This window comes from Ambystoma mexicanum, chromosome 4q, assembly GCF_040938575.1.
Source record: "Ambystoma mexicanum isolate Mex_15411 chromosome 4q, UKY_AmexF1_1, whole genome shotgun sequence".
NCBI classification, from domain to species: Eukaryota; Metazoa; Chordata; class Amphibia; order Caudata; family Ambystomatidae; genus Ambystoma; species Ambystoma mexicanum.
In genome coordinates this window covers 949,764,064-949,783,587 of record NC_090928.1, presented here as the reverse complement: position 1 = coordinate 949,783,587, position 19,524 = coordinate 949,764,064, and the positions used below count along the sequence as shown (strand labels likewise).

The 19,524-nt window shown below is 47.2% G+C and overlaps 1 protein-coding gene across 3 annotated transcripts in view; it reads right to left on the bottom strand.

The window, feature by feature from the left end:
- Positions 1-19,524, bottom strand: part of TRERF1 (transcriptional regulating factor 1) — a 2,539,264-nt gene that overhangs the window by 237,807 nt on the left and 2,281,933 nt on the right. For all 3 annotated transcript variants that reach the window (XM_069608500.1, XM_069608502.1, XM_069608501.1), the window contains exon 13: positions 16,860-16,973. In XM_069608500.1, the coding sequence (XP_069464601.1) occupies positions 16,860-16,973 (114 nt within the window). The remainder of the gene's footprint in view (positions 1-16,859; positions 16,974-19,524) is intronic.

Sequence of the window (19,524 nt, the reverse complement as noted above, 5' to 3'; positions counted from 1 at the left end):
AAAATCAAGTGGTCACAGATCAAGAGTGTTTATTGAACTTCAATGGGTTGTCTGAACGCCTATCTAATCCTAAATCTAAGGATGGGCGCAAGCTACAATCATCAAATAATAATAACACAGTCGTAGTGGAGTCTCTGTCAAAATAAAAAGGGCCTATACCAATAAACCTAGTGCCAATCCTTACTTCTAAATACAAAAAGTGTGGGACAACAATCTAGGCAAAAGAAAAGTGTTTAAGAAATGATTTGTCAGGATAGTTGAGCGGTTGGCTTCCCTTCCCCACATTTTCAGCACGGCACAAGGCGGCACGTTTTAGCTTCACACACACACTCTGGCTTCTTGGCCACAAGGACACAGTACAAAGCATAGGTATCAGCGCCTTCTGCCAAAGTCTCTCTGCCAATTACAGCATCTTATTGCAGAGGGCCTGACGTAACAAACAAACACCAAGTTCCTTTCTTATCAGGATTTTCACATTCACAGGTTCGCAATTGGTCTTCCTTGTTCAGGCTTGGATCACGGATGCCCTCTTTCGGGCTCAGATCCCTTTAGCACAATGTTCACGAATGGTCTTCCTCATCTGGGCTCGGACCATGGATCTCCCTCGTTCGGGATCAGACTCCTTTGTATCAAAAACCAAAGGTTTCGATTGTGTGATGGGTTTTGCTTAAACCGTTGCAGGACCCCTGCGATTTGCACCAACTCTTATTCTTTATCTTTTACTTTAGTTTCTGCCACTTCTTGGTTGAATATCTTACAGAGACCTTCGATTGAGCACACTTGCGGTGCAAGACCACCGTGTCACGAATATTTTATATTCTTTGCTACAGTCCAAACACCCATCAGCCGTTAAGCTGTCCTCGCGTCTTCATCACATGCGCTCAGCAATCTTTATCCAGGCTCTTGGTATACAATGTTGCCGCTTGCAACCTTGACTTTAACACAGTCCGGTCTTGCCTCAGTTTCCCCAACTCACCAGCTGTGCTGATCTTTCCTTGATCTTGGAGCCAAGGACGTCACAAAAGCGGCTGCTGCTTATCTCCTACCTGATCACCCGTGCAGGAGGACCCTGGGTATCTCCGACACACAATACAGGTTTCTTCAGTCTGGTTTCTTGGCCTTATGCTCTGAAATCTGAAGGTGTCTAGAAAGTAACAGCTTTCTGCCTGAAAGGTCAAGGTTATCTCCCTCCTTGTGCACCCTTTGTGGTTCGCCGTCTTTCTTCCCTCGTTCGGATGCAGTCTTGAAACTGCTGTTCCTTCGTGTGTTTTGACTCGTTCAGAGTGTGCACTTGTGCTCTGCCTTTTTGAACCATGTGGGGAAGTTTAATGGAAGTTAGGTATGAATGATTACCATTAATTGCCTGACCTTGCCTGACCATAGTAGTGGGACATGTCAGGTACACGACTCGGGTGTGAGTCTATTTTCTCCAAGAGCGGGCTGTCCATGTGAAAGTGCTCATGTAGGAAAGTGGGGGCGGGAGTTTGCATACATCCTACTGGATAGGATGGGTTAAAGGTGTTGCAAGGAAGTGAGGGAAACCACGTCTCGCTATCAGGTGTCCCACTCCCACTCCACGATGACCCCTCACCCAGGTGATCGTCCCACACTGGTCCACCCCCAGGAACTGGAATCAAAAGCGATGGCTGTGTCCTGGCCACCTAGATGACAGATCCCCTTGAGGACTAGCGGGTGAGACACCTTTTGCCTCACCACCCTAGCCTCCTGGAAGAGAGCTCCCCCTCTGGGGAGAAGTGACATGAGTAGGAGAATCGTCACAGAGGTCATACTGGATTTGAGGCTGTGTATGAGTGGACTGGTCCAATGTCTCCACAACCTTTGCAATGTGAGAAGAACAGTGGGCGCTTGCCAGGAAAATGAATAGTTACTCACTGTAGTGACTAACGTACTTTTAGTCCATAGTCCCCTTTCCTCCATACTAAATGGGCGTCGCTCTCTAGGGACGGGAGCCGGAACACTTTTCACCAGAAAAAACGTTCTTCCCCTTTTAATTTAGAGGCGTGCGGGGGCACAGCCCTGGGAGCATGCAGTCCCCTGACTCCGCCCAGTGCCACTCCTCAGTCCCCATTGACGCGTCAACAATATTTAACATTGCCTAATGACACCAGTATTATTAGGGGTGAGTATGGGGGGGGACGTATGGAGGAAAGGGGACTATGGACTAAGAGTATGTTAGTCACTATGGTGAGTAACCATTAATTACTATTGTGTCCCGTCCCCTTTCCTCCATACTGCATGGGCGATTACAAATGAATGTAGCCCTAGGGTGGAGAGGAGAGCCTCCTTCAGAAAATAGAGTCCTTAAACCCTCTGTCCAAAAGCCGCGTATGATTTAGAGCCGGCGTCCAAACTGTAATGCTTACAGAAAGCCAAAGGGGTGGCCCAGATGGCTGCACTGCTGATGACCTGCCACAGAACCTGCCGCTGGAATGCAATGGCCGTGGCTCTGACAGCGTGGGTGTGCATGGTAGCTGGAAGTGGCTTGTGCTGCCCCTCACAGGACTCCTTGATGGCCGAAACCATTCAACTTGCTATAGAGACCTTGGATGCCTGATAACCGGGCCTTGACCTCCCGAAGGTGACAAACAGTGTGTCCGACTTGCGGAAGCCTTTGGTCCTGTCCAGATAGAATTTCAGAGTGCGTCTGACATCCAGACATGCAAGACCCTCTGAGGCTCGTCCTTAGGGTCGGCATTCCATGAGGCTGCGAAGTGCAGCTGTAATCTCCTCATCTTGATTCTCGTGTGGGGTACGGCCAGAAGGACCGCTGCCATGATACCTAATAAATGTTGGTACCACCAGGCCGAGGTCACCTCTCGGGTAAGGACGTGAGTAGTGGCCCTCTTAATGGCCGCGATCTTGTCCTCCGAGGGGAAAACTCTCTCGGAGCTTGTGTCCCAGTTGAGGCCCAGGAAGGTCTGGCTCTGCGTAGGCTGCAGCTGAGACTTCTTGAGGTTGGTCAAAAATCCCAGCTCATGGAGTGTGATCAGACGGGCGGAGGAAGTGTGGTGAACTGCCTCCAGAGATCTCGCCCTGACGAGCCAGTCGTCCAGGTACGGGTAGACGTGGTGGCATCTGGCCCTGAAGAGGGCTGGCACTGCATTTATGAGTCTGGTAAATACCATGGGGGCCGAGTTGAGGCCGAAGGGTAGCACCTTGTATTGGAAATGGCAGCCACCCATGATCCTGAATCGCAGAAAGGAGTGATGCAGCTGCCAATTCGGGACTTGTAGATAAGCGTCCTTCAGATCCAGGGAGCACATCCAGTCTCCGCTATGAGTGCTGGCGTATCCATCTTGAATTTTTCAAGAGGGAAGGAGAGGTTGAGGGTGGAGAGGCCCAATACAACTCTCAGGCCAACCTGGTACTTCTTTTGTATGGCGAAAATCCAGGAGTAGAAGCCCAGTCCTTGCTGGGAGGCTGGGACTTCTTCCACTGCCTGGCTATAGATGAGCGACCGAATTTCCACCAACAGAGTTGCTGTGTCAAAATCTGTGGGAGTGGAGGGCAGGAGAGAGGTTCGGTAAGCAGTACCCCCTGGATACTACGAAGAGGATCCAGCGGTCCGCAAACCTCTGCCACCAAAACTGTGCGTGAAGGGCAAGCCTGCCCCCTACTGGAGACACGTGGACCCGAAGGGACGCGTCATGCCTTCTTCCCCTCTGAGGCTGTTGCGGAGGAGGGAGACTAAAAAAGCCCTTAATCCCCCCCCCCTTTGTTGTTTGCGCCGATGTTGACTCAACGAAAGGTCAGGCTGCCCGGACCTCTGTTCTTGGAAGCCGTGGAACCCTCCGAACGTCTGCCGCTTGTCGGAGCATTGATGTGACTGGGTGTAGACCTTGGGCGTGGCCTTGGTAGGGATAGATAAAGACTTGGCAGTTTGCAAACTGTTTTTCTTTTTATCTAGCTCTTCATCGGTGGTGGAGTAAAAGAGATCACCACCCTCTAATGGAAAGGCCAACATGCGTTCCTGGACGTCTGGGTTGAATTTAGTAGCCTGAAGCCAGGCAGTCCTTCTCATGTCCGTAGCGATGCATATGGCCTGGCCAGAGGTGTCAATGTGGGCCACGGTGGACTCCATGATGTCTTGCACCACCATTTTAGCCTCTGCCAGTCCCGCCTTGAAACGTGACTGGATCTGCACTGGAAGTTCTAGAAGGAAGTCGCCTATTTCGCATCAAAGCCTCTGGTTAACGGCTGCCAGCATGGAATCCGCATTAGATGAACGAAGATGCAGCCAAGCGTTGGAATAAAGCTTCTTCCCGTACGCCTCCAAGATCTACTCCTCATTGCCTAGCAGCGCTGATGACGAGGTGGCCGAAGACGACTTAGGCTTTGAGTAGAGTGACGCTGCAGCGATCACGGAGGAGTGCGGTTGAGTGTGGGCTGACAGCAAGAGTGGATCCCTTGAGAAGGAGTCGGCCTTGCGGGGTGCGCTGGAAAAGAGCGGCTCTCCTTTGGGCCTTGACTTATGTCTGACAAAGTCCTTCAAGTCCTCTGGAGGCGACTTCTCGAAGAGCTCCCTCCACCTAGGTAGTCTGTTCTTCAGAGCATCCTGAGTCGGGGAAAAGGCAGCAAAGGCAGAAAGCGTGGGGATCTGATGTAGGGAAGAGCCCCTCGCAGGCTGACACATACTGAAGCCTGCTGAAGTCGACATGCGCTGGGGAGGAGCGTGGCGCCAGAGGACCGAGTACCTGATTGATAAAAGAAGACAAAAAAGACGAAATAAAGTATCCGGAGAAGAGTGTCATGCCTGCGTCTGCTCCGTCCTCCGTTTCCACAGCAGCCTCAACACCAGGTTGTCTGCCTTTCTGCGTTGTGAACACAGGCAGTTTGATCATAGAACGGCAGCCAGGCCATTCTATTCACGCTAATAGCTCACAGGGAGATTCCATTGGAGACGGCGTGCGTTTCAGGGACGCCGTACATTGCGTCCAGACGTTGTGGCTGTGAACAATCACGTGACAAGGAGAACAGGGTCTCGTGATTAGGTTTCGTCTTTCTCAGACGTTATTTAAACTTGCTTAGACAGCTGTTCGGTGCTTGTGATTAGCTTTGCTGCCAAAGCTCTGTTCGCTTGTTCTACATTTGTTTCTTGCTACTTTGTATCCTGTGGACATCTTCCAGCTTCAGTATCCACCCAAGGCTATCTGTTTCCACGGTACCCGACTACGGCCTGCTCAACGGATTGCTTCTGTCTCTGCCCATGGCTATCTGTTTCCTTCGGCACCCGAATAGGGCCTGTCCAACGGATTGCTTCTGTCTCTGCTCCCGGCCACCTGTTTTCTTCAGTACCTGACTACGGCCTGTTCAACGGATTGCTTCTGTCTCCACTCACTACTTCTTTCTACAAGGTACCTCTTGGTCTGTCTTACGGACCGTTTACATACTCAGCCTTCCTATTCCAAGTTTTCACGGCAGGCTTGTCACTATTTAGTTTTCAGATCACGGCAAAGGGCACAACTATTATCACGACCGTGGTTTCAAGACTTAACGTGTTCCTGCAAAGTTCTTCAGCTGCACATATTATGTTCTGGTGTTTTAATGTTCTGGTGTTTTCCATTGCGCGCAGAGCAACTTGTGAACTAAGTAGTTCCCCTTTTTGGTTGCTTCATCCACACATTAAGGAACCACCATTTGAGTAAACCTTACTCCTACCTTTTCATCATTTAGTTACGTGCACAGTAAATTATTGGATGCTACCCAGAGGAATTACATACACCAACCTGACTCTGCGTCCCTCGTGCCGTTCGTGTGCTAGCCCCTTACTAACACCTTCCCTTCCTCGTTGTTTTTGTTTTCATTTTCTTCTTACATCCTTGACCAATTTGGACTGGCTCGTACTTCTTGCTGAGAAGAAAGAAGGTGTATCCAAGTTACCCAGTGGTCTGGAATGTTACTCTCAGGTTAGTCTAGTTTATTCAGGAGATTACTGTATCAGTGTTCAGTTATAGCAAATACTGAATAGCTCCTCTTTGTTTTCCAGCCTGGTGTTTTCCTGCAATTTGTGTGTTCCATGTCCTTTCCATTGATTCACTCCTCTAGCTTTTGTTCAAATATCAGCTAGGGAGGTACATCATTAGGAAGGTCTTTTTACTACTAAAGTTACGAGGACAGAACACAGGGAGCGTCAGTGTCATCCTGTATCCTTTTTTCTGCATCTCTGGTGAGTTGTTTACCTCCATATTTACATATTAACCTTGGTGACTAAATTTGACAAAGAGCGCGTATTACATGGCCAAAGCCAAACCCAGGAGCGGTGGGGAAATCAGCCTGTTCCCTTCGATGCAGAAAAGGGGACTGAGGAGTGACGCCAGTGGGCGGAGTCAGGGGAGTGCATGCTCCCAGAGCCGCAACCCTGCGCGCCTCTAATTTTAAAGGGGAAGGTTTTTTCTGGTGAAAAAGGTTCAGTCTCCCGTCCCTAGCTAGGGACATCAATGCAGCATGGAGGAAAGGGGACGGGACGTAAGAGTTGCTGGAAGGATAACCAGCTCAGAGGTTTCCAAACCACTCTCCTCCTGGAGGCCTTGAGCCAGCTCCAGAAGATGATCTCCCTGATCAGAGAATTCCTCAGCCTCATCGGATTAAAGTGGGTCCAGATAACTATGGATGGGATCCCCTTCCTATTCAAAGATAGAGGGCCTCATTACGACCCAGGCGGTAAGTTACCGCCTGGTTGTACCCTTACCACCATGGTGTAAACTATGTTTACACCATGGTGGATGGCGGATTTACCGCCCCATTCCAAGGTGAGTGGGGCGGTAAATCCCCATTTCCCATTTTACCCTTCCCCATTCCCATTTTTGCCCCATAGGGCATAATGGGAGTGGGGAAGGCGCTAATTACGCCACCGTAAATTACGGTGGCGTAATTAGCACCATGGTCCCTTAGCGCCATGGATTTTAACGCCTGCAAAAAGCAGGTGTTAATATCACCATGGTGCTAACGGACCTTGTAATCAGGCGTTAAGGGTCGGCGCCGTTTACGGCGCCGTTAACCCCTTAATGCCTGATTCGTAATGAGGCCCAGAGTCTCTAAAAGAATTGTCCACTCAAAACAGGGGTGTATTCCATTGAGGCCTCAGTGCCGATTGGCACTGATGGCTGCAAAAGGAAGCGAACCATCTTCAAGGCTCCGTCTCCCAAAGGTAGAGTCGTACGGCGCATGTATAGCAAGGTGACCATCAGCATAGCTGCAACCGAGCGAGCAGGCCTGCAGTGGCGGTTAGAGAAGGCAGCTTTGCAGGCTTCACAAAGCACGATGGCCATGCGGTTGTTGCCGGCACCGAGGCAGAAGCCTATGACACCTTGGTAAAGATGGCTATCATCTACAGCCTTAATGAATCACACTCCTCTGAAGTAGAGGACTTAGTGGAAATTGGTACTTTTGGTGTAGGTGGCGAGAGGTATACCTTGAGCATGAGTGATGATGCAGCTTTGTGGAGGATGAAGAAGAATGGTGCCTGGAAGGGTCACTTAATGACCAGGACCTCTTGCTGTACTTCTTTTTCCTTCGTGACCAGGGCACTCTCTGGCTCTCCTACTGTCGCCTTCCTGGGCTTCACACAATGTAGATTAAGCACACCCGGTCGGGGTCCGACATGAACATTTGCCTCCCACAGTCAGAGCAGAACTTGATGCCCGAGACCTTTGGGGGGTTTGGTATGACACAGCAAGCTAGACAAATCTACTGGTCTGTTCTAGAAGGGTACTGAGTGAGTCGAAAAAAAAGGAACTTAAGTAGTGGCATGGCATCTCCATATATACTGGCCCTAACCTCATGTCCAGCATGGGGCATGCCCCTTTGCCCGTAGGAACTGACGCAGAGCATGGCTGTCCTCTTGGTGACAAAAACATTTCCAAAGGCAACTGGCATTGGAGATAGAATATCAAAAGTGACATCATTCTGGGAGGAAGTATGGCCAGTGTGATGAATCCGGTGGAGTCATCACTGATTTCCCAGTGGCAACCTCCTTCCATGAGGCCAGGGGACGGAAGCTGCTACCCAATCCTGACCCTTGGGGGTGGCTATATAATTGAGGATCACATGGGAAGAGACAGCCCTATGGGAGATTTCATGGTTTCATCGGGTGAGACATGGCACTCCCATTTCCCCTTGAAAACAACCTTCCCATATCTGAAACCCCCATGGCCTATTGTCATGTATCCACTCCCTTTCCTATAAACAGCAGGGAAAAAACCAGGACTGACTAAATGCTTATCCAAATTCCTTGTATCAATTTTCCACAATGGACTTCTTTTCACAGAATTCTCGAAATACTGAGACGAGGAAGAGGGATCAAACAATGTGGAGTAAAAGGGACTACAAGCTCAGCAAGCGCTCTAGTGTTTTCTGGCACGCACCTGTGTCCAGGAAATTTAAATGCCTGAGCAGAGAATAAGGGACAGCTGCTGAGGGGACTGGCGTGAGAGTCGCACCTCTCTGCGAGGAACGGAGAACAGAAAAGCTGGGACCGGCGTGGTGGAGCCAGGTGGTTCACCGACCGAGAAGAAAAAAGCTGCTGCACCAAGACACGCTGCAGGAAGGCCAGGAGTCGGCAAGGGACTCCTGGGCATTCGCAGGTGAAAACAAGCATCGATTCACTTACCAGAGCCAAGAGGAAAGCAGATGTGTCAAGTGGAAGCCGCAGGGAACAGCCGAACGAAGCAAAGCCGACTGCGAGAAGGAAGCAGACGGGATCCCTTTTCAGCTGACCGCGAGACAATCCAGGAACACCAAGAAAAAACTATGAGTCCACCCAGAAGCAGCGGGGACACTGGGGCATGTCGGTGAGCACGCTGAGTGCACACAAGTGTGAATAACTTTACTGAGAGAAAGGAAAATAATGGACATATTGGAAAAGGGGGAATCAAGTTACAAATAAACCCTTTGCTAATGTATGAATGCGTACAGTGCCAATATGTGAAAAACAGAGAGAGGATAATATACCAGGAGGATACACTATCCAACACAATATATAAGCAACTTTGGGAGCGGGCGAAGACGCTGAATGAACAGAAGTCCTGGGAGGAGAGTACACCAGGCAGTTGCAAGTGTGTGAATATTAGAAGTCCTGGCAGAAGAGTATACCAGGCAATTTGTGTTAAACAGAGAAGGAGCAACGCAACATGGCAAAAAGCTATACCAGGTGTCCTGAAAGAAACCAAGATCACAAAGCCAGACAGTGTTGTAGTTTGCCAAGAGAGGCCTAAAGAACCGTCGTGTATAAAAATCTCTAGGAGTAAAGAAGAATCCAGGGGAAGGGAACCACCCTCTGGAGCAAGGATCTTTATCCTTGAAAAACATTATGTTGAAGCCATTTATTCATCCTTTATGAACAATTTTCTAAATCACCGACTGTTAAAGACATTTTCCTTTTCACCTTTTAGTTAAAAGTTAATTTAATGTTGGGAGTTAGTTTATAGTATGAGGGTCAAAATACTACTTTGGACACAGGACAGTTTTTGTTTGGACATTCTGACACAGACAAATCTTTAGTTTTTGGTTTAGGTAGGGAAATTCCTCTTAGGACAGGGTTAGAGAAGCATTTTCCCAATCCCCTTTTTTTCAATAAAAGTCTTTAACCACAATCATGGCTGACTTGTGTCCAAGTTTAATTCCTGACTCTTCACACCAGATATTCAGTGTATTCACCCCATGAGGTAACAGTGCAGTAGACTACCCATATTCAGCACAAGTAGCAGAACCGGTTGCACTGAAACATGAATGCAAACTAGCAGAACAACAGAGCATAAACCTATGCACCGACTCGCGTTATGCGTTGCACACAAGTATGGGCTGTTGTAGTAGCAGAGAGGCTTAACTTACATCATCAGGATCCCTGATTAAAAACCATAGCTACGTATCCAAACTTCCAAGATGCAACCCCACAAACAGAGACAGAGGGCCTCATTACACGGTAGGTGTAAAGGGGATTTACCGCCCCATTCCAAGGTTGGAGGGGCGGTAAATCCCCTTTCCACCATTGTCCTTCCCCATTCCCATTTCTGTCCCATAGGGCTCTATGGGAATGGGGAAGGCGCTAATTACGGCACCGCAATTTTGCGGTGCCGTAATTAGCTCCGAGGTCCCTTAGCGGGTTGGATTTTAACGCCTGCAAAAAGCAGGCGTTAAATCCCCCAACCCGCAAAGGGACCTCGTAGTAAGTCGGTAAGGATTTACCGGTACCGGTAAAATACCGGTACCGGTAAATCCTTACCGCCATCCGTGTAATGAGGCCCAGAGTCTTGGTCTCAGAGAGACTGTCTACACTTTGATGGTGAGACAAACATGTTTGCCTTGTCGCACCAAACGTTCTGCTACCCTATTTGGCTCTCATTTATCTCATTTACCATAGTGACTAGCGTACCCTTAGTCCATAGTCCCCTTTCCTCCATACTGCATGGGCGTCCCTCGCGAGGGACGGGAGATGGAACCTTTTTCTTCCCCTCTAAATTTAGAGGCGCACGGAGGTGCGGCCCTGACTCCGCCCTCTAGAGCCACACCTCAGTCCCCAAAGACGCGTCGACAATTGATTTACCATTGCCTAATGACACCAGATTATTAGGAGGGAGGATGGTGGGAAGTATGGAGGACGTATGGACTAAGAGTACTTTAGTCACTACGGTGAGTAACTTATAATTACTCTTATGTCCTGTCCCCTTTCCTCCATACTACATGGGCGATTACAACTGAATGTAGCCCCAGGGTGAAGAGGAGACCCTGCTTAGGCAAACAGGTTCCGGAGAACCGCCTGTCCGAGAGCCGGCATCTAAACAGTAAAGCTTGCCGAAAGCTGATGGAGCGGCCCATGTGGCCGCCCTGCTTATGACCTGCCAGGGGACATGGTGCTGAAAGGCGATTGCTGTTGCCGTGGCCCTGACGGCGTGGGCTTGCATGTTCGCCAGAAGGGATCTATGCTGGCCCTCATACGCTTCCTTGATGGCAGAGACCATGCAGCGGGAAATGGAGGCTTTGGAGGACTGATAGCCTGGCCTGGCGTCCCCAAAGGTGATGACTAGGGCATCCGACTTGCAGAAGCCGTTGGTCCTGTCCAGGTAGAATTTCAGTGCATGCCTGACACCTAGGCAGTGCAGAACTCACTGAGGCTCGTTCTTCGGTTCAGCAAAGAATGTAGGGAAGATGATCTCCTTTTAAGTGAAAGGCTGATGGCACTTTAGGTAGAAATGCCAGATGGGTCTGCAGGACCACTTATCCTTGTGAAAGGTAGTCTACGGCTAGAGCCTGGATCTCGCTGACCCTGCGCGCTGAAGTGAGGCCGACTAGCAGGGCCGTCTTGATGGTGACCAGCCTGATCTCCGCAGACGCCATAGGCTCAAACGGCTTGTGCGTGACGACGCCCAAGATTAGGTTCAAATCCCACACAGGGTGTGGCTTCCTGATGCGTGGGTAGAGTCTAGCGAGTTCGGCCAAAAGTCTCCTGACAATCGGGTTGGAGGAGGAGAAGACCCCTTCCTCCGAATTCCTGTAGACCGCAATGGCTGAGAGGTATGTGCGGCAGGTGTCCACCTGCATGCCAGAGTTGGCGAGGTGCGCCGAGAATGACAGCACGTCGTCCAATGAACAAGCCAGCGGGTCGATATCCTTGGAGTGCGCCCAGTGCCAGAACCTGGTCCATTTACTTTTATACTGGGCTCTGGTAGCCTTGCTCCGAACCCCCTGTATGATTTCCAGATTGGCTTGGGATAGGTTGAGGTGGCTGAGCGTCAGCTGCTCAGGAGCCACGCTGTGAGGGTCAGCTCTTAGGGGCGGGGTGGATGACTTGCCCCCCTGCTGTGTCAGGTAGGGCTGGAGCCCTCACCTCCCGACGGGGCCTAAAGAAGCGGCCTGCATCGACGGCAGTACGAAGCTCAACAACAGCGGTCTGTGAAAGACCTCAGTGCTACATCTATGCTCCATACCCCCTGAAGTCCCCCAATTTCGCCACTGCAACATCTTTTGTCTGAAAGGATGAACGAGGAGGGAATCGTAATGGCGTCTGCAACGTTGTTGTGTATGCGTTGCTAGGACACCAAGCCAATGCTGATTGGCTGAGCCCCCGTTCTTCCCCAGCACCACGGAACCGGAGGGCGCTAGCCGGTCTTTCCAACCGAAGGCCGTCCACATAAGGCCATCGTTCTGCCTTAGCCTGCCTTCGCTGTAGAGCCGGAGAAAGGCCTGTGTACTAATGGTAAGAACCCACCTCCTGATCTTCAACATATGATGAACCACACTAACTGCAACCTCCAAACAAATGTTTCCGTATCGAGCCTACATGACTATACACTGTTCACCACTCATGGTGCCATCTGCCTCAGTGGCCCCCCTGTACTCTAATCAAGGCATACACAATGGCGTGCCTCCGGGCTTGCAATTTAGCTACTGCCGGTGAGTATGTGTAAGCTTGTGTCATATGTTATATGTCACACACTTGCTCCTAATGCACGCACTAACTACACCGTGGTTTATAGCACCAGATGCTATTCAACTGCATGTTCATATTCATCCACCAGGTCGCCAGAAACTCAATCATTTATTCTCATGTATTTACAAATGAATGTTAATATCATGCTTTGATAAGGAACAGCCTATTCCACTGTTACTGATTAACGCTCCCGATTGTCTCATTCACAACCAAAAAAATATGTTTTTGAGCACTATAATTATCTGCTTTTCTACGCCCTATCCATGTTTCGAAACGGCCCATTCTTTGGTAACTATTACTGCATCAAAATGCCTCATTGCCCCTGCATGAACTTATTCAGTCGGCTCTCCGAAACTGATTACTACAATTAAATGCTCACTGAACGGTTGATCGCTATCTGTTATAATTCTAATAGCTTATCTCTTAAACAGTGTACCTCACTAATGTATAACTATGTGACAAGCACATTATGCCTAGCCTGCAATTGTTTCTATGCACCCTGCTATTGATTGGTTATACCCTGTGACTAGCAACTGATTGTATGCAACCCGCCATTGAATTGTTAAACCCTGTGACTAGCAATTGTTTCTATTGCACAGTGCCATTGATTGGTTAAACCCTGTGACTAGCAATTGTTTCTATGGCACCCCGCCATTGATTGGTTAAACCCTGTGACTATCAATTGTTTCTATGCACCATACTATTGGTTGGTTATACCCTGTGACTAGTAACTGATTCTATGCACCCCGCCATTCAATTGTTAAACCCTGTGACTAGCAATTGTTTCTATTGCACTGTGCCATTGATTGGTTAAACCCTGCGACTAGCAATTGTTTCTATGCACCCTGCTATTGATTGGCGCGGATCCTGGCGTCGACCTTGAGGCAATCGCACCGAGTAGGAGATCAAGAAATCTAAAGATATAAACCTATTGAGCACTGTATGGAAGAAATATAATATACAAAAATTCACAAAGTGATATATATGCCTAGACTCCTAATGAAGGAAGAAACTCATTTAGTATCTCTCCTGAAGAACCACGATCACATACTGTGGGGAAACACGTGTTGAGGGAAACAAATCTATATACAAGGAATGAAAGTTGAAAAATCTTGAGTTACATGAAAGTTAATGCAACTGAGAGAGGGAAACAAATCTATATACAAGGAATGAAAGTTGAAAAATCTTGAGTTACATGAAAGTTAATGCAACTGAGAAAGAAACTGGTTATTGTGGTAAGTCTTAAAAACCTGCATGAATATTAATGCAAACAAAGAATGAAATACATCCGTAGCTGCATGAATGTTAATGCAATCAGAGGAAAAAATATTTGTCTATGAAATTTTGATTTATGCTATGCAAATTGAAATAAAAATATGAGCATACCAGGAGCGCCACCCCTCAAAGTGCTTTTTTAATGAGTATATTGATTGGTTATACCTTGTGACTAGCAATTGATTCTATGCACCCCGCCATTGATTGGTTAAACCCTGTGACTAGCAACTATCTCTATGCACTCTGTTACTAGCCCACTTTTGATCAGTTAAACCCGACACTACACACACACTGCCAGACTCAACCCACACCCTCTAGAAACTCCCCCCTTGAAACATTGCATCCACACTCCCATGCCCAATAAATGCAACATCCACACCTTTCGTACCAGCACTACGGCTAAGCAGAGCCAACCTAAGCCCTAACTTAGCCAGCCTTAGCACAACACCCAACGGCATCTTCATCCCGCCCAGACCACTCCAGAACACACAAACTCGCACACACCCCATGCCTCTCCAACAGAGAAATCAGAGGCTAGGATGCCGCTTTCTACGCCACACAGCCCCCACCAGGACTCCCCCTGAAAAGCAGCATCGGTGTGAGTAATGGTCATGTATTGGCCTATGGACTGGGACCTGGTGTATTCTCTCAGCTAGGTAGGCTGGGGCAGTCTGGGCAAGGCATCTGTGTGTGATCGCGAGGGCCTTGAATGTTATGCGTTCTTTGACTGGGAGCCAACGAGCATCTTTTGTTGCCTGGGAGATGTGCTCTATCCTAGGGATGCTGAGGGCAGCTCTAAGGGCGCTGTTTTGTGCAGTTTGTAGTTTGCTGAGGTTTTTTGCGGAGGTGCCCAGGAGCAAGATGTTGCAATAGTCCAATTTTGCGCTGATAGTGGCTCTTGCGATGTTGAGGCGGTTCTCTAGTGATAGGTAGGGTTTCACAGCATTTATAATTTTAGATGTGAGGGCTGCTGATGATGATATGGCGCTGACTTGCCTATCCATTGATAGGGTGGAGTCGAGGTAGACCCCAAGGGTTTTCACTGTAGCAGAGGTGTTAATGGTAGTGGTCTCGATGCTGAAGGAGCTGTATTTGTCGTCCAGTTTTTTTTAGGGATTCTTTGGGTCCTACCAGTAGTATTTCTGTTTTTCCCTGTTTAAACTGGCAGCCATCTAGGCCTGGAGGCGTGCGTATATGTGTTGGAGAGTTTTGAGGTCTTGCTCATAGTTCCCTGTTAACGTGAGATGAATTTGTGTGTCGTCGGCATAGTTGGTGAAGGCTATGCTGAAATGTTCTAGGTCGCTGAATAAAGGGAGAGTGAACAGATTGTATAGGGTGGGAGAGGTGCACGAACCTTGGGGGACTCCACAACCGATGGGAGATGGAGAGGCAGACGCCTGGTCTGAGAAGACTCTCGTGGCTCGACCATCCAGGAAGGATGTGATCCAGGCAGTGGCTTCTTGGGAGAAGTGGGCTGTGTCTGTAAGATGTTTGCATAGGATCTTGTGGTCGACCAAGTCAAAGGCTGCCGAGAGGTCTAGGAGTAAGAGGAGTGAGGACTTGCCTTTGTCCATGGCTTCTTTGGCGAGGGTTTTGCTTTTTTTTTGTCTTTAGGATCCTTGAAGCCCAGGTTGAGGTCTCCTAGGAGGATAACTCTTGACTTTGTTTTGAGGTTGTCCCCTAGGGTTTGAGTGATGTTAGATTGGAAGTTGAGAGTTGGGCTTTGTGGGCGATAGACGATGTGCGTTGTTATGGTGTCGTTGGGTGAAGGGGATATTTTGGCTGATAGTATGTCAAAGTTGTCAGCCTCAGTGGTCTTTAGTTGCCTGGCATTGAGGGTTTACTGGACAATGTGTACTGGACGCCAACCAGGTTGAGTGTGAGAGGTATGATTGACTCTGACGCTTGTTTTGGGTGCGGTCACAGGTCGTGCTCACAATGTGGGAATGTTGTAAAGTATGTGTGTTCTGGTATCGAGACCACAAACAATGAACAAGGTCCGTGGAAAGCAACTAGATTTTGTGACCATTATCCTGGGGGAGGATGAGCTCTTGGAGGACTTGACTTTCCCACAAAAGTGCTGGTTCTTTAGGGTCTCTCTCTCTGCAAAGAACATTATAATAAGGGATTGGAAGGGTACGACTTTTCCAGCGTTGGCAACATGGGTTGAGGACATGCGGAAGATGTCGCTATTTGACCGGGTCATCCTATGCAGGAAAAGGAGTGGTCTGTATGAGGAGATTTGGAGTAGATTTCTGGATCTGACAGACACATGTACATTTTAGTTTGTCTGGCCTTTTTGTCTTTACTGAATTGAAATGGTAAATGTTTAAATAAAAATGTGCCTAGACACTTAATTCTCAATATGTGCACACAAGGAAAACAGTGCAGAGGATGTGAGTGATCGCAGGGGATAGGAGACTCTTACGCTATATTCCTGCTCACATGGTCTATGGCAGAACTTTATACAAATGTATCCGTGATAACTTCACTCGGCAACTTCAGCACTCACTTCAGAGATGCATGTGTGTGAGAGCAACAGTCACAAGATTGAAGCTCACCAGGGCCGAATCTGTGTTGTAACTGGTCATAACGACCTATTGAAGAAGGAGGTGTTTGTCATTAAGAGCAATATAAAAATAATTTGCTCCCAATTTCTTTTTATCATATACTGAAATACATATTCCTTTTAAGGACAGGTGTTTTAATGATGGAAGCTTAGCATCACCAATGCCTGGGACATATGCCTGCAGTCCTAAAACCATCTTTGTCTGTTATATTACATGGAAGCTTTTCTGGAAAAAAGAAATACCTGTTTTGAAATTGTGCATATTTATAAACCATGCATGGACGTAAATCAACGCTCTACTGAAAGCAACAGGCTTTTCCCCAAGCGTATATAAGTTCTTCCAGGTCATGATAAATCGAGTTTTAATTTGTTCAAATGTTATACAAATTAAAAAAGAGCTTGCAGTAACAAAAGTGCTGTTAATATGTTCAAATTCCACAATTTGTCATTACCTTCACACCATTATTATATACAGTATTGCTGTCATTACAGTCGTGCAACAGCAAACCCATCCATGACATTAAGAGTTAATTGAACCATTAAAAAGGCAACATAAAAGGTACACCTTACCACGCCATCAACAGCTACTTCAGCAAGACGTGTGCGATGTTTCCGCCCAAACTGCATAATTTTCTTGCAGGTGTAATAGTATTCTACGCACTGTGCTAATGTCTTGGAACTAACCTGTATCAACCATTAAAAGCGATATGGATAATTAAAGAAGGGTTATTGGAGGCAATACCACAGAAAATTATACAGCACGTTTTGGCACAAGCATGTAGTAGACCGATCTAAATAATTTCTAAATGGGAATAATAGAAAGCTGTTTGGGTTTCGTTCAATGGTTGAGAGTGTCTAAAGTGTCCCAGTAAAGCTCTGAGACGATCAAACGTTAATACCATATGGCGGCCTTTTGGTGGCCTCTTGGAAAGGAATTGGTGGTCTGAAGATAGCTCTCTAGGTGCAGCATGGTAGAATCGAAGGCCCAGTACATGTTAAATTGGTGCTAGAGCCCTGCCCCTTCCATTGTCACTTCACAATTGTTTGACTTGCTCATTATATTTAGCTATTAGACGGTACCGTAGTGACATCTTTAAGCCAAGACTGATCGAGGCAGGAGATGGCATGCTAGGTGCAACAAACAGCCTGCAGATATTTTTTGGCTATGTCCCCACCAAGCCTATTTGCATGCTAAAGGCAACATATTTTTGTAGCCAATCCCCTCCGAGGCCGCCACCCACACAAGGGTATCCTTTCAAAGAAAGCTATGTGCTGTCACGGGGAAAACATTGTTATTTTTAGTCAGTCCTCTGAAAGGTGATGGGCTAATTGCAGCTGTATATCAACTCCTGCTGTAATATAAATGTTGCAACCAATTGTGCATCCAGCCACCTGATTTGTGAAAAAGGTCTTCCTACAACTATTTAAGATTGTTTTAAAACTTAAAGGCACATGCTGCTTATCTTCTATCACATAACAGTGGTATTTTCCATAGGCCAGTGCCATTAGGTGGTATTATGTCAAGAGACCTTTTTCAAAAAAGCGAGAAAATAAAAAATATTTAGAAAGACCGCTCTGTGACCGCACAGATCGGTCTTTCTAAATTGAACTGTCGGCCCGGTGCGACACACACGAGTGCTCGCAGGGGCTGACAGGCACGCCAGGACCCGGAAGCGGCCACGAGAGAGGACGGGTAAGTGGATATGTGCGTGTGTGTTTTGGTGGCGGGGGCGAGTTGGGAGGGGAAGAGGTTGGCGGGGGGCCAAGGGAGGCGGTTCGGGGGTCAAACCCCTGATTTGGAGTTAATCTGCAAAGATGGGAGCGAGGGGGCGGTTAAAACATTTCATAATTTGGATTTTTGTGGCCCGCCTAAAATCGGGAAAAGAATTCAGTTTGGGTTAGGCGACCTACAAAAATCGAAATAATGACATAGAACCCATTAGGTTTGCACTTTCCACTGCAAGACTTTCAGTTTCATTTGAATTAGTAATACAGGAGCTCTTAATACAGCTTTCATTTTTAAAACATTTATTTTTATTATTTATTGCTTTTCTTAACATTACAACCAACAAAAGAAATAACAAAATAAACTGATTTGTTGGTAGTATAATATAGAAAACATGCATCAATCCTTATGAGAGTATTTGTGGTTGGCTTCGCTCTGGTTGAATGGGCTCTTGGCCTACATGGCAAGGGTTTATTAGCCCTCTGGTAGTGCAGCAAAATGCAAAATACTATCCATAACTATATGAAACTTTATGGAAGCAGGATGACCTTTATTTTTTTAACCATAATGAAGTCCTTAGTAATAATAGAGCTCACTTCACATCCCTCCTTTGGAAGGGTCTCTCTGTCGGAGTGAAACAGTAACGAGAAAAGGTAGGAAGGTGCCTTCTTCTTTCCGAAACAAGTTTGTATTAAGAAATTTAAATTATTGAATCTACATTTCCAGCTTTCATTAAACATTACTCAACAGTGAATAATAACAGAAACCTGACAGAATTGCAAGTAATATTTATTGAAACGCTGCCTCTGCCGCCTCGCCTGCTAAAGACCCCAAACCTTTCATACCTTCATATTCTTCTGCTTTAAAGTTTACTAATAAATTCCTACACAACTCTGTTTCTAAACATATTGCAAAACATTATTTAATATCCAAATGAAAGTTAGAAAGTTAAGCTACTAAACAATTCTAGAGCTCACAGTCTTCCTGGTCACGTAAGATCTCTATTGTTCTGCGCTAAGTGTTCTGCGCTAAGAAAATTATGAGGGGTTGCCAAACCTTGGCAAACATCCTGGGAGTATATTTTAGTCATATTAGTTAAGGGTTTATTTAGCCACAAATTATTCAACAGAGGTTCTTTCCTTCCTGCCCCAACAGTACTGATATAGTCAACTTGGCCGCCAGTAGCATCATTATTATTAATTTACTCTCCTACCCCCTCCCAGGTGAGAATAGAGTGTATTTTCCATCTATTGTTATTCCCAATAATACTACTACATATTGTATCATTCCCTACCCAGGATGGTGTTAAAGCTGGACACAACCACCATATAGCGCAAATCTCTCTGCATCCCCTCCAGCAGTGTTGGAAGTCATTAATGTTAATTATTTTTTTTTACTTTAAATTTTTATTGAAGGAACCAATTGTACATGCCACAGCAAAGCATTATTGGGTCTACGAATTCAACTCCCCCCTGACCCCCGTCCCAACAACGGAAAAGTGCAATGTCT